General features: G+C 50.6%; 2 protein-coding genes across 2 annotated transcripts in view; both read left to right on the forward strand.

The window, feature by feature from the left end:
* The first annotated feature begins 233 nt into the window (after nt 1-233).
* The window catches only part of LOC128268597 (protein yippee-like), a 43657-nt gene continuing 30480 nt past the window's right edge, over nt 234-13410 (forward strand). The window contains exon 1 of the mRNA XM_053005726.1: nt 234-344. The gene's annotated coding sequence lies outside the window, so the exon portion shown is untranslated. The remainder of the gene's footprint in view (nt 345-13410) is intronic.
* LOC128268596 (ras-related protein Rab-23) lies at nt 11355-12222 on the forward strand. Its single transcript, XM_053005724.1, has one exon. The coding sequence runs from the start codon at nt 11407-11409 to the stop codon at nt 12076-12078; it is 672 nt and encodes a 223-aa protein (XP_052861684.1). The 5' UTR covers nt 11355-11406; the 3' UTR covers nt 12079-12222.

Raw genomic sequence — 13410 nt, forward strand, 5'->3', positions numbered from 1 at the left:
CGTATTTTGCGGTGTTTGTGTGCTTTATTTTTTATTGTGTGCGCACCCCGGCTTTTTGGTGCGCTTGACCGTGGCCCGAAAACGCAACAGTTAATCCACGGCAGAGCTGTCGTCATCGTCACGTAATCCAACCACCACCGTCATCATCATCATCATCATCGTTTAGCCGGCTTCGTGGTCCGGTCTTGGTGGTGGTGTTGGTGAAAACACACGCACGCACACTGTCCGAACCCGGATGTTCCGTGGAAAATCAGCCCCGAGGAAATATCGCACGGCCCCAGGAAGTTGCTGCGGCCCGGCGAAGTTGCCCGGCGTTGCTGGCCGTGGAAATTCAACCCAAACAGGTACGGGGATGGAAAATTAGACTTTTGCCAACAGTTTGCGTTTTTTTCTAGTCACTCGGGTATTCTTCTCCCTCTCTCTCCTTAATAACGGTTGGGGTCTCTCTTTGATTGGTGTTTGGTAGCTTTGTTTTATGATTATGATATGAAAATGCTCTCGCCATGCGCGCGAATTCCTCCTCTTAACTCCCTTCCCCCCTCAGGGTGGGTGTTGGTCTATATTTTCCATTTGTTAACCTGGTCCAGCGTCTCCCGTAGGGATCACCTGTATCTTTGTTTTATGGTTTTTGATGTTTGGTTTGTTAAAAGCAGCGCCCGGTGTGTGCCCAGAAGGTCGGCGGGAACCGTTTTTGCGAACCTCCCCCCGATTTCCATCTTCTCACCTTTGGGTGCCTCGGAATGGGCTCGGACTAACCTTTCCAAAGGGCTTCGCATTCGTACTGGGTTGGGTTTCAATTGCTGCTCACTCTGGTCATTCTTTGTCCTCCTCCGTTTCCGTGTTTCTTCGTGTGAAAGCCTCGAAAAGTTTTGGGAGTTTTCATAAGAATGCCACTTCCTTTTTTTATTTAAATTCTGCTGGTCACTGTTTCGCTACCGAACGGAAAACAATTTGCGATCGTGAGGAGCATTTTAATATAACCATGTTTGTGCTGGCCCCACGCCACCAGTGTCATAAGGCGTCAGATTCATCACAGCTGAGATTTAGCGTGTCGTTTCCCCCGAAAATACGTAACCGAAATAAAAGCCACCACGTGGTGCGGAAAAATATTGAAAAAATAAACACCGGGATTCGGGGTGCCAACCAGCTCTCGACCACCGGGTCGATCCACTTGGCACTTGGCTGTTCCGTGTGATTTCGTGATGGTGGCGAAATGAAAATCCTTTCCCCGTTTCCCCGTTTTCGGGCCAAAGCCAAAACAGCTGTTCCGTATGCGGGTTGCGCGCCCGTCCGTGTGTGTGTGTGTGCTCTCACATGTGACCGTGAAAATTTCAAGGCGCAAGGCCAATAACGTCTTCGGCACACGAAGCAAGGAAAAAGGGATAGCACAAGGCCCCGCAGCGTTCACAGCATTTTGCATTCCGGTCCCGGGTTTCCCGGCTTTTGCGTTGCATGCATCATTCCGGTTTTCCAATCGAATTTCCCGCTGCCGATGCTTCTACTTCGTGCGCGATTGTTGAGGTTATGAAAATTTAATCCAACTCTGATCCAACAACGAACCAGTGCCAATGCTTTGAGTGTGTGTGTGCTCGCAATTGATTGGCCAGTGTGTGTTGTTGGCCTGCGGTTCACGTGCTGGGAAAACCAAAACATGACCAACACGGAACGAACGTGCCCCAGGTCTGCTTTTTTTGGGGCAGCTTCCTGTCCGGGACCGTCGGTTGGTGTTTTCATTTTGTGGGGCGATATTTCGCACGCCCCGTTGGTGGGGCATTTTCCAACCACCATCATCAGGGAGAGGAAAATCAAGGTAAACCCGAGGTGGAAATTTCCCCATTAATTTCCCCCGGGGGTGGCGCGGAGACGATTGGCGCCACCACCAAGCTGGTTGGTTGTGAAGGCCGTTTGGGTGGATTGTTTGGGAGTTCCCCGCGGCCGCGGCGCGTGGGCCGATAGGTGAGCATGATTTATTCAACGGCAAGCATTTTTTCCCAGACTTTTCCCCGGCCTTTCAACGAGGTGCCGCTAATGAAATGCGCTGCAGACATTAAATGGCAAACTATCATTTTACTACTACCCCTGCATCATCTCTGAAGAGAGGAACTACCGGAAGTTTCATTTTTCATAGGGAGCAAGTGTGTTAGGAAAAGCCGCTTTGCATTCTTCATAACAAAAAACTCCTTCGTTACGGTGTGGATCTCGTGAACGTTCGCTTTTCAATCGGCTTCTCGAGCAAGGACAGCGAAAACGAGTCACCCGAAACCTCGAAAACTTCGAAAACCGGGCCAATTTTCCCGTTCGATTGCAAATCAAATCGCACGGCACCGGTGTTCCGGCGTTTGTCATTCTTTTTCCAGACTTCGGTCCCGCAGCGGGGTGAATATTGGCCCCAAAAAGTCGAAAAGAAGGTCAAGTCAAGCGGCGGCGGGCGGCGGCTGGTTGGCTTGTATTTTAAGGATATTGGCCCGAGGCCGGGTGACAAGCGTGTTGGATGATCTCGTCTGGAAAATCAGGACACGCGGACCTCGCGCAAACCAGTGGAAACCGGGAGCTGGGGATTCTGTTTGATCGATTGATTCACGCCACCAGGCGAATGTTTGGGCGTGCGAAGGTCACCCGTTTTGTTGGGGTCTCTTTGGCGATGTTTCAGGCCGAAGCCGCGACAGGCCCCTTAAATCAGTCTGCCAAACCGCCCGGAGACGCTGGTAATTGAATATTTAGTCGCAAAATGCCATCGTGGCCGTTCGCGGTGAAGCTGTAAACGAGAAACGCAACATATTCGGCTAGGCTTTGCGATTCAATTTTTACTGATTCAATGCCCAGAATCGATCCCGATCGATCTAACATCTCTCGACGACGACGGATTGTGTGGCAATAGGGCGAAGCGTAAATATTCGAGCGGTTTCCGGTGGATTGACAAAACAACACGCGTCACGCAGGTGAAATTAAGTTTGTAAATTGGGCCCGTGACCTACGTTCTGTGGCCGGTTTGGTGTGCGTGGCAAAGCTCCAAAAGGACGACCTGGCCCTAATCTTATCAGTCGGTTGATTGGTGACGTATTTACACGCAGTTTGCTTTTTTCTGATCGTGCCGTGGACACGTGGACCATAAAGCGCAAAGCTGGGGGATGACGTCCTTACTGCGTATCGTAGCGTGTGTCTCATACGTTCCAGGACCAAAACATGAATAATGAAACGGAGAGAATGGGCCATAGTTTCGAACGCAATGTGCCCGCGCGTGTTCCCTTCGAGGACGATTTGCTGCGCAATTCGCGTGTGACGCAATGGTGGAAAAGCTAGCTAATAACGATGGAAAGCTAAAACATACGTGAGCAATACGCTTATATTAATTGGACGCTTTCCAAGAGGTTGGCATTGGAAAATTTCAACGAACAAAGTGGCACTTCTCCGAAGAGGAGATGAAGGAAAATCAGTACAGATTGGCCCTAGCACTGGTAGCTAGAACAAATTAGCAGAAGCCCTATTTTTACAAACCAATTTGGCTTCAAGCAAACAGCATTTTCTACGAAACAGAACAGATAAGATCGTTCGGTGGGCGAAGTAAACAAAGCAAAGGCGGGCGGCGGGTAGATAAATATTGAACGACGTGAACAGTAATGATTACGCTTCGATCGACGGGAACGACGACACCATTTATGGGCGCCACCAAAAAAGGAAAATATACGGGAACACACCGGAGCACCGGAGTCAGCCCTTTTAAACGGGCATCAATCATGTCGAAATGCGTTTATCGTGGCCACTAATCTTCGCGTGGAGATGGCAGCAGATTTCCCGGACCAAATTGAGGGTTCCCTGCCTGTCGCCCCCTTCACGCAACCGGATCACATCTCAAAGTCCACCTTTCTGCCCGCGAAGGGCTGTCAGAATTCGGGGATACGTGTGCTGTGTGGCGGGGGGCCAGCCATTAAGTCACCGTCAGACAGACGGATCGTCGTCGTCGCCGCCGCCGCCACCGCGTAATCATTTCGCGTAAAGTGATATCAATTTGCACCGACACGATGCATCTTTTCTTGGGGCAATGTTTTCATCGTTTTTTTTTCGCGTACCGATAAAGGATGGTTTCTTTGGACTCTGAACGGCACACTGCCGGCAAAGAGATATGAAGGTGCAATCTTCTTACAGTGATGGTATGGTTCTCAGACGATGCTTCTCATGCTTTGCGCGTGCTATAATAACGAGACTTATGAGAGCCGCCACGAGGATAATGGCAGGTTTGTTTGGGATGGAGCGAACCGAGCTGACGGCATACAAATTTGGCGATGTGTAACACCTTGCCTTGATGTGTGGAGCAGCGAGCACCTAGGCTCCGGCCCGGGATAGACACGTTCCAGAATGCATTCTAAACGATGGTTTTGGCAGCACGCGAAAATTTTCGCTTCTTAGTACACAATCCATCCCTTCGACTGAGCCTTCTCCACCACTGTTCTTTGGATTATGTTCAAATCTTCGTTATCGTTATCGCAAGGATGATTTGTCTAAGTGAGGAAAGAAAAAAATAGTATTTAATAATAATTGACTAACTTCAATGTCAATTTGATTTATTTTGAGATTTAATTGTATTCATACAATTATATACATTCATGGCTTGGCCTGCAGTATTCCTATTCCGCATCGAATCCATCCATTGCCAAAGAATCTCCTACATGTCTCTTAAGCTGCCCATTTTGCCGATACGATTTACGTCGAAGGCGCTATCCATTCAAGATAAAATGGAGACTTTCGATAGAAAGTTTAATTCAACTTAAGACCACAATTACTGACTCGGTTCACAACTACTGCGAGCTCTCGGAGAAGGTGGACCCTGAGATGAAACAATCGAAAAAGCCTTAGCTTCTCCACCACACACATCGATGCCGTGCCGAACTCCGGACAGCCCGAGATGTAATCGTTCAACTTTCTTTCACATTCCATTGTGCGCCGTTTGATAAGAGCCCGGATCCCGGGGCTTTTCCGACCGCACCAAGACGAGGAAGTTTTCCACACCGATCCGGGCGCGCTCTGATGGTTGATGTTGGCTTGTTGAGGCACTGAGGCGCCCCCGTAACTTTCATCAAATGACTGCGCCTCCGCTGCTGCTGATGTGTCGATAGTGGTTGGTTGTGTTGTAGGAGGCACTCAAAATTGGAGACGAAAATTCAACAACAACTAAATACGCGACTCTTATGCTTCCCACCGTGTGTGCCGCCCGTCCTCGGGAATCGGGTGTGTGTGTGTGTGGGAAAATGATTCATTTGCTAATGAGTGTATCTCTGGATGCTTCATTAGCATGGTTATAGGTGTTTATCAACGGCCCCGCCGTCCCCGGAACTGGAAGACTTGTTCCATCCGCAGCGAACCTTGTTTCTGTGAAATTTTTCAAATTCCTGTCGTGTGATGTGCACTTTACAACTTCCTTCATTAATAATGGTGCCCCTCTTCTCACCCAGAATCGCGACACGACCCGATCGGGGAGCAGATCTTTTCACACCGATGTGCCGAACAAATTGCACACCGGCCAATGAATGTATTTCGATAGCATCAACAGATTTGAGCGCAGACACTGGGCTGCATACTGCGCATTTGAAGAATTCGTGGAATAGCTTAACATAATCCATTCCGGGTTTAATGAGCTAGCTCTCGGCGAGAGGAGAGCTTGAGATTCTCATCTCTGGAGCACTCAACAACCTGTCTGTTCCCCCGGGCATGTTTCGGAGGCCGTTCAGGACTCGAGCAACAATGTAGGTTTTGGCCCGGCAGAATGATTAATGAAGAAGCTGAGTCGGTTAATGAAGATGATTATGGCGATGTTCTCGATCTCCTCCGTCTCGCGCCGTTTTGTTTGCTCACCAGTGTCCACGACCTTTGAAGACGGTCGTGGAGCAGCAGCAGCTCGGGCGTGAAGCGGGCTTCGTGGTCATGCTCAGCTCGTTTGCAGCAGAGCCTCGATCCACTTCAGACGTCACGGTGGTCATTACTGCACCCGCGTTTGCGATTGTTGTTCATTCCCACTACACGACCGATTGATTCGAAGCCCGATCCGAAGGCCCTTTCCTTGCCGATTGTTCGCCGAGTAATACTTTGTTGCTCGAACGGCTTGAGCTGTACCATAGCTCGGGTGTACATCGTTCAGCTCATCATTATCATTCCCCCGTGCGCTCCGCAGTAATAATGCTGATCAATTAAGAGCGGGCACTTCGTCCGTTATCTCCAGAAGTTGAGATCTGTAAACTAGAGTGGGCTTCGAATTTTCCAATAACCGAACACACGAGAAGCGTACCAAAAAGTTCGTATAATTTGTTACGCTCACGGACGTCTGATTTGAATACTAAATGCGCGCACGCCATCAAACGGATCTGTGAAGGAAGGATCGGTCCGTGCCGTCCGTCCGTCCGTCCGTGCGATTGCAATCTGTTTTCCGATACAATTTACGAACTGTAAAAGGTCCGGCGGAGGTCCGCGCGCCGGGTCGGGGATTAAATTTCCACTATCGAATTACTTGACAACTCTTCGTCTGTCTGTGCAGAAGCCATCGACAGAGGCACCGCGGGTCCTTGCGGATTGACGCAGTAAAGTTTCGCGCAGCACACCGGCTGTCGGTCGCTGGTTCGGGTGCCCAGCTATCGGTAGCATAATGTGCTTCGTGCAGCATAAAGGAGAGGTACACAGAAATTGCCGGCCGCGCGATGCGTACACGAACTGTTGCAAAATAATCGCGGCCACGGCGAGCAGCAGACAGGACCATGAAGAATGGGGGTTTCTTTGAGGCGGTTTAAAGTGAGGTCGTGGCACGAAGGTTGTCGAAATGTTTCTGCGGAAACTTTGTAAAAGAAACTTGCCGGGATCGGACCGTATCTTTGTCCGTTCTGGTTTCGCCGTTCGGGGGTTTTTTGGGAGACGAAAACACGTTGCGAATGGAAGATAATTAGTAGTGTGGTGTGGCTTTTGCGGACCGCGCGACGACCGCTGTGCGAACTTCCTTTTTCCATTCTCTTGTTGGAGGTTTTCCCTGGGGAGGAAGTTTCTTAGCCCCGGCCCCGCGGACGCGGGCTCAGCCTCCGGGAACACGAAAAGGCGGCGAAGAAACGATGCTGCCGGGAACGGATTCGTTGCAGTTTTTCCTCTTGCCGCTCTTTGTTGGTTGGCCACGGAACTGCCACGGAACGATCTCTCTGGCCGGGAGGAACCGGCGCAAGCAATATTTCGCACGCAGCCGGTCGGCCGCAGAAAAACCGCGACGAAAAGATTCGATTTTTAATCAAAAAGGAAATGAAATTATAACATGCGTTACACGATGCTTTTGGTTGTTGCCCCACGCGGCATGCGGGCCGGGTGTTCGATCAAAAACGAAAACGAAGCCAGCAGTTTATGGTGCTTGACTTGTGGCGAAGGAAAAGTGAACAAATCTTTCGAATTACGACGGACGAATCGGCGCTCTGGTGAACCAATTGTTGGGGCGAAGCTTTTAGCTAATTTCATTACCCGACGTTGATGATGATGATGGGGGTAAGCCACGGGAGAGAACTTTTGTTGTCTCTGTGGAGCAAACATGGCGTAAGACTAAGTTGTTGGGCGAATGCTTGCACCGTCCCTGGCTGGGTGACCTACTCCTAAAATCGCTATCATTCCGGTAAAATCGGCATTTGCCTCGGCTACGGTCGACCCGTTGCCGAGAGACTGTTGATTTACTTCGACCAGGCGACCAAGAGAGCCTTCGATGTGGCATGTGGACTGTTCCTAACGCCAGCATAATGCCACATGGCGTGTCCGTCACAGCATTCCTTCTCTCGGAAGGTAACGACGATCATTATCGCCATCATGCAAAAGGAGAGACCTGCGGTTGGGGCGATCGGGAAGCATCTTTCTTTGCCGGAGCCCCAATCATAAAACCGGAATCGGCGAACCTCTCCGGCTCCCGAAGCGGTCGGAGTTCTCTGCGCCCGAAATAGTGTGTGTGTGTTGTGTCTGCAAAAGGTGATAAAATTTTGCGCACAGAAAAAGAAACAAACCCTGGTGGCGGCTTTCCTTGAGCAGTGCCATTGAACTTGACTTCATCCGTCATGTTGACAGGCGGCGGCGGATGTCGCTGAGTCGACGCGCCGCCGTCAATTGGCACCGAGCATCGTCTCCCGGGGGTCCGTGTTTATCCGTGTTGGGTGCACGTGCACTGGTGTCTGGGTGCAATTTGCCGCTCGAAGATGCCAGTCAAAGGAAGCGGTCCGCGGATGCTCGGAAGAATTCGAGAAAATGGCACTCGGAACCGAGGGCCGTCGGGACGTTCTTTTCGATTAATCATCCTGGTCGGGTTAGATTTTTACTTTTTATGTGCAACAACAACACACAGACGGAAGTCTGCAATCTTTGGGTACTTATTTTCCACCCCGCTGGTTCCACGGGGCCACGGTAAGTCGTGTCGTGTCGTCCTTTACATTTAGATTTAATTAGATCAGTTCGTTGATTCGTTTTGGAATCAACGCTTTGGAACTTTAATACCTACACCCAGTTTTCTAGTAAAGTCTTTTAGATCATCTTTTCCATTTGTTGGTTGAGAAGAAAATGCGGCTCAGCTTTGCATATAAATGTTTGCGCCTTACGATACACCACTTTATTGCCGCAGAGAAACCTAGCAACCGGCCGACCCAATTATGACTCGCCAGTCTCATTACGGTTCTCCATATTTAGCAAATAAATTATAATCTCGTACGGGGGGCCACGTACTTGATGCATATGATTCACATCATCTTCACTCCGCCAATCGCGGCTTGGGAGGCAGTTTAATTAGAGATCCCCAATTTGGTCGCGCCTTGGGCCATTTCGTGACTGGAAGGTGTTTGCATGCTCTCAAGACCGCTTTTTTGCTGTCGAAAACCGTGTCGTGTGTTTCTCAGACTTGCTGCACTTTCTGTGCCGCCCTCCGGGACCACCCCCCGTATGCAACCACGCGCAATGCATCCCCGCGTAAGGGGCGATGCTAAACAATGTTGAAAACAAAATCATCCAATTCCGAGCAGCACTTTGTCCCGTCGCTTTGTCTTGCGTTGGAAGACCGCTTCTCGGTGGAAGAAGATAAGTAGTATATTTTCCTTGCCATCGGCGGCCAGAAACCCCACTACCCCAGGCGTTCCTTGGGGCTGGCGGCTGCGAAGAAACCGAAGAAAACCATTTCGCGACGACAGCGACCGGCGGCGGCGGCGGTGTTATGATGGACGGGATTGACGCTGATGATGCTGCTGCTGCTGCCACCGCCACCGCCGTCAGTTAGTTACAGCTGGGCGGGATGGTACCGTGTCTTGGTTGGTGCGATGATCTACGGGAAAGTACACGACGGCCGGGAGACCAGGGGGCCGTCTGTGAGAACTGCACAGCGTCAGATGTCTCATGGGTGTGTCCCACCCGGTGCTGATGACGTGTGGCGTACGCGCTATCCCGTCCCGTGTCCAACCATGTGCTATCCAATTTCCAACGCCAGAGAGCGCAGTTTTAACGTCCACTTTCCGTTTTCGTTTTTCAAATCCCCTTTTGACAGCTGTCATGCAGTGTCACGGGGGCGACGCAAAATTATTGTCTCATTGTCCTTTCAAGTATTTAAAGTAGAAAGTGTTTTATTAAAATTTAATATATACGGAAACGTTATGAAGGTTACGTCACGCTTGTTGCTTGTACCTTCAACTTAACCTACGAACGGGATTGGACCGTACCTCGCGTCGCGATCGGTTGTCTATCGGCGATGCAGGCGCAGGAAGCGGTTAATTGCACAATTTGCCATTCGGGGCACGAGATTAGCAAATCAAATTTGGCCTCCTTGGCCTCCAGGGTTGTGCTGTGGTTGGAATTTATTCAAAACTCTTCAAAACGGAACCCTCCGTTCGGGAGGGCGCGCGTGCGACATGTGGTGTGCGGGAATGGGGTGTGTCCGGGGGCTTGTGGTTAGTCAGCCATTATAATCATCTCCGCCGGTTGCTGGGATGAAGTGGAAAATGGAGTGCGAGCCGCATGTCATATGGCACACCCCCCCCCCCCCCTCCCCCACCCTCCCGGGGGCCGTGGGGTCGTTGTTACACGCTCTGTGTTGTGCTCGACGATGACGACGGTAGGCGAAGAAAGTCACAGTCAGCGGCTTATGATTTATGCATTCCGCCAAATCAATTCTTTCGATCAATTTTCCCGTCTACTGGCGCTGCACGTAATCAGCGGGAGGGGGCCATCCGTTCCCTCGAAGTCGTCCAAAGTCGCAGGATAATTCCTGTGTGTCGCCCAAGTGCGGGGTGTTTCATTAAAATTCTAGTCAAATCGGTTGTGCTTATCGCTTGAGAAAATACCGCCACACACATAAATCTGTGACCATCGCCCGCCCGACGTAACCGAGGGCACCGATTGGAGTGTCGTTGGCTGTGTTCTTCGGTAGCGTTTAGTTGTTTTTCCACATAATATGCAAATGTTATGTGAACCGTTGTTTTGTTTCATGCATCGTTAGACCGGAGCAGGACCTCTTTTGCCGTCGTCTTTCCATCGATTGCTGCACCTGAACGTTGCAAACGACCCGCGTCGGATGCAGCAGGCACTGGGAAGCGATTCTTTATTTATGCTGCCGACGATTACCGCTTGCGATTGATCAAAACCTTCCGTTCCGTTCGCTTAGCGAAGAAGTAGACGTGGGAAAACAGAAGAAAATTACAGGACTGCAGCACACTAGCACCTCGCATAAAGTATTGATTAGTTTTCGACAAACCTCTGTACATAGACTCTGTGAGTTATTGCTTGTCGCTGTGTAGTGTCCTATAATCCCGCCCGTAGAGAGTAGTCTAATCTCGTGTACATACTAAATCTTCTAAATCTTCCTCAACACACACTCTACGTTTACTCACCTCACCAGACCCACCACCGGCCGCAATGAATAATTTGTGTTGTGTTTAAAATTTGCAGGTTGTACGGAAGAGGGCTAGACGACTGGTAGACTTTGCTGTTGTGACCCACAAGCAGACCGTTACGCACAAGACGATCTTAAAGCTATCGAGACAGACACTAGAGGCACCACAAGCTCCACAACCGACTTGAGTGTAGAGACGCCTCATTTACGCATCCCATTTCCCGTTTTGCTTTCTGTGTTAGTCCTGTGTGTTGTCTGTGTGTGTGCGCGTTGTAATGTCCCTATGTGGCTAATATCTGTGTAGAACAGCACGCTTTCGTTGCCCGTGAGGATCCCGGATCCCGGGCGAACCCGGTTTGGTCTGGACCAATGTAATCGCTAGCGACGAGCGCTATGAGACACGCTTTAGAGTCCCGCAAAGGATACTCTAACTCGAACCAGGAGGGAACTCTCGTTGCTGCCCCGAGGAGCGGACGAGGATCACGCTCGGTGATCGCTAGCGTGTGGCGATAATACGAACGAACCACAACGAAATTGTCAGAATGTTGGAGGAGGAGCTCGAGATAGCGCTGAAGGTGATCGTGGTCGGGAACGGGGGCGTCGGCAAAACGTCGATGGTCCAGCGGTACTGCAAGGGCATCTACACGAAGGACTACAAGAAGACGATCGGGGTGGACTTTCTCGAGCGGCAGATCGAGATCGACGGCGAGGACATCCGGATCATGCTGTGGGACACGGCCGGCCAGGAGGAGTTCGACGCGATCACGAAGGCGTACTATCGGGGGGCGCAGGCGTGCGTGCTCACGTTCAGCACCACCGACCGGGCGTCGTTCGAGGCGATCCGCGAGTGGAAGGTGAAGGTGGAGAACGAGTGCAGCGAGATACCGACCGTGCTAGTCCAGAACAAGATCGACCTGATGGATCAGGCCGTGGTGTCGTTCGACGAGGCGGAAGCGCTGGCCCACGCGCTCGGCTGCCGGCTGATCCGGACGTCGGTGAAGGAGGACGTGAACGTGGCGACCGTGTTCCGGTACCTGGCGACCAAGTGCCACCAGCAGATGAAGCAACAGTACAGCCAGTCGGCCCCGATTAGCCAGCCGACGATCAGTGCCTTTAGTCCGACGTTCCAGTCGAAAGCCGCCAGCAACACGATCACCCTGGCGAGGCCATCGGTGAAGCGCAAGCCACTGCAGAAGCGGTGCGGGATCTTCTGAGGGCCGGATCGGGCCCGTGCCCGGGCCGGGCTGGGCTGTGCGTGTTATCGTTGTTTGGTTTTAGTGTACGTCGGCTACCGCCTTGTTAACTTAGAGCTTAGTAATCGTAAGACCTGCCACCTTTGCAAGACTGTCGCTTGAATACTCACTCCCACGAGCTCCCCTGCGTGTCCCCTGCGTGTGTTGTCCATTGTGGCTAACATTCGTGTATGCGCGTGTCGTTCGGACACACACCACATATTGTGCATATTCGTTCGTAGACTGTAGTTAGGTGATGTTCAATGTTTGTGTATGTATAGCTCCCATCCAATAGCTTTTGGACCAATTCCATCCAGACCAGACGGAAATGGACCGTCATTTACTCTCAAAACGAAGAAAGGATAGCGCGTGCGATCCGCTTTTCCGTCTTCGAGAGGTAGAGTTGCAATTGCTCAAAAGTTGGCAGCTGATAGGGAAGGGCAGATGACGCCGACCACAGATGGAGAACCGTAGTTAATAATTATAATATCAGGTGTACAAATAGAAAACCGCCGTTTTTTCTCATGATTTGAGGCTTAATTGAAAAAAACTCTTTACAAACTCATTCTTCAAAGTAATTGCCATTGTTAGCCACAACTTTTTCCCACAATTTTGGCAGCTTTTTAATTCCTCGTCGGAAAAATTTTCCATCTTTCGACGCGATCCATTCATCGATCCGATTTTTGATGTCCTCGAAAGAACGGAAGCGCTGCTCGGCCAGGTCATGCGTTATCAATCGGAATAAATAGTAGTCTGACGGGGCGATGTCTGGAGAGTACGGCGGGGGAGTAGTATGTGCCATTTTAATGTTTCCAGGTATGTTTTCACGACTTTGGTAACATGTGGTCGAGCGTTGTCGTGAAGAAGGATAACTTTGTCGTGTCTTTCTGAATATTGACGCCGTTTTTCCTTCAACGCTCGACTCAGCCGCATTAGTTGTGTCCAATACAGGGCTCCTGTAATGGTTTCGCCTGGTTGCAATAGTTCGTAATAGACAACGCCGAGCTGGTCCCACCAAATACAGAGCATCAGCTTCGAGCCATGAATGTTCGGTTTAGCTGTAGATGTTGATGCATGGCCGGGAAGCCCCCACGATTTTTTACGCTTTGGGTTATCATAGTGTATCCACTTTTCATCCCCGGCCACGATGCGATGTAAAAACCTTTTCTTTTTTGCAGTTTAAGGAGTTGCTCGCAAATGCAAACGCGCCGTTCGATGTCCCTCGGCTTCAACTCATGCGGCACCCAGTATCCTAGTTTATGGATCATTTCTAGGGCTTTTAGCCGATGCGATATTGCTTGTTGCGTCACGCCC

Source organism: Anopheles cruzii, chromosome 2 (assembly GCF_943734635.1).
Source record: "Anopheles cruzii chromosome 2, idAnoCruzAS_RS32_06, whole genome shotgun sequence".
Classification (NCBI taxonomy): domain Eukaryota; kingdom Metazoa; phylum Arthropoda; class Insecta; order Diptera; family Culicidae; genus Anopheles; species Anopheles cruzii.

What these genes read in the sequence shown, in the direction of transcription:
- LOC128268596 (XM_053005724.1), top strand. Translation starts at nt 11,407, where the DNA reads ATGTTGGAGGAGGAGCTCGAGATAGCGCTGAAGGTGATCGTGGTCGGG.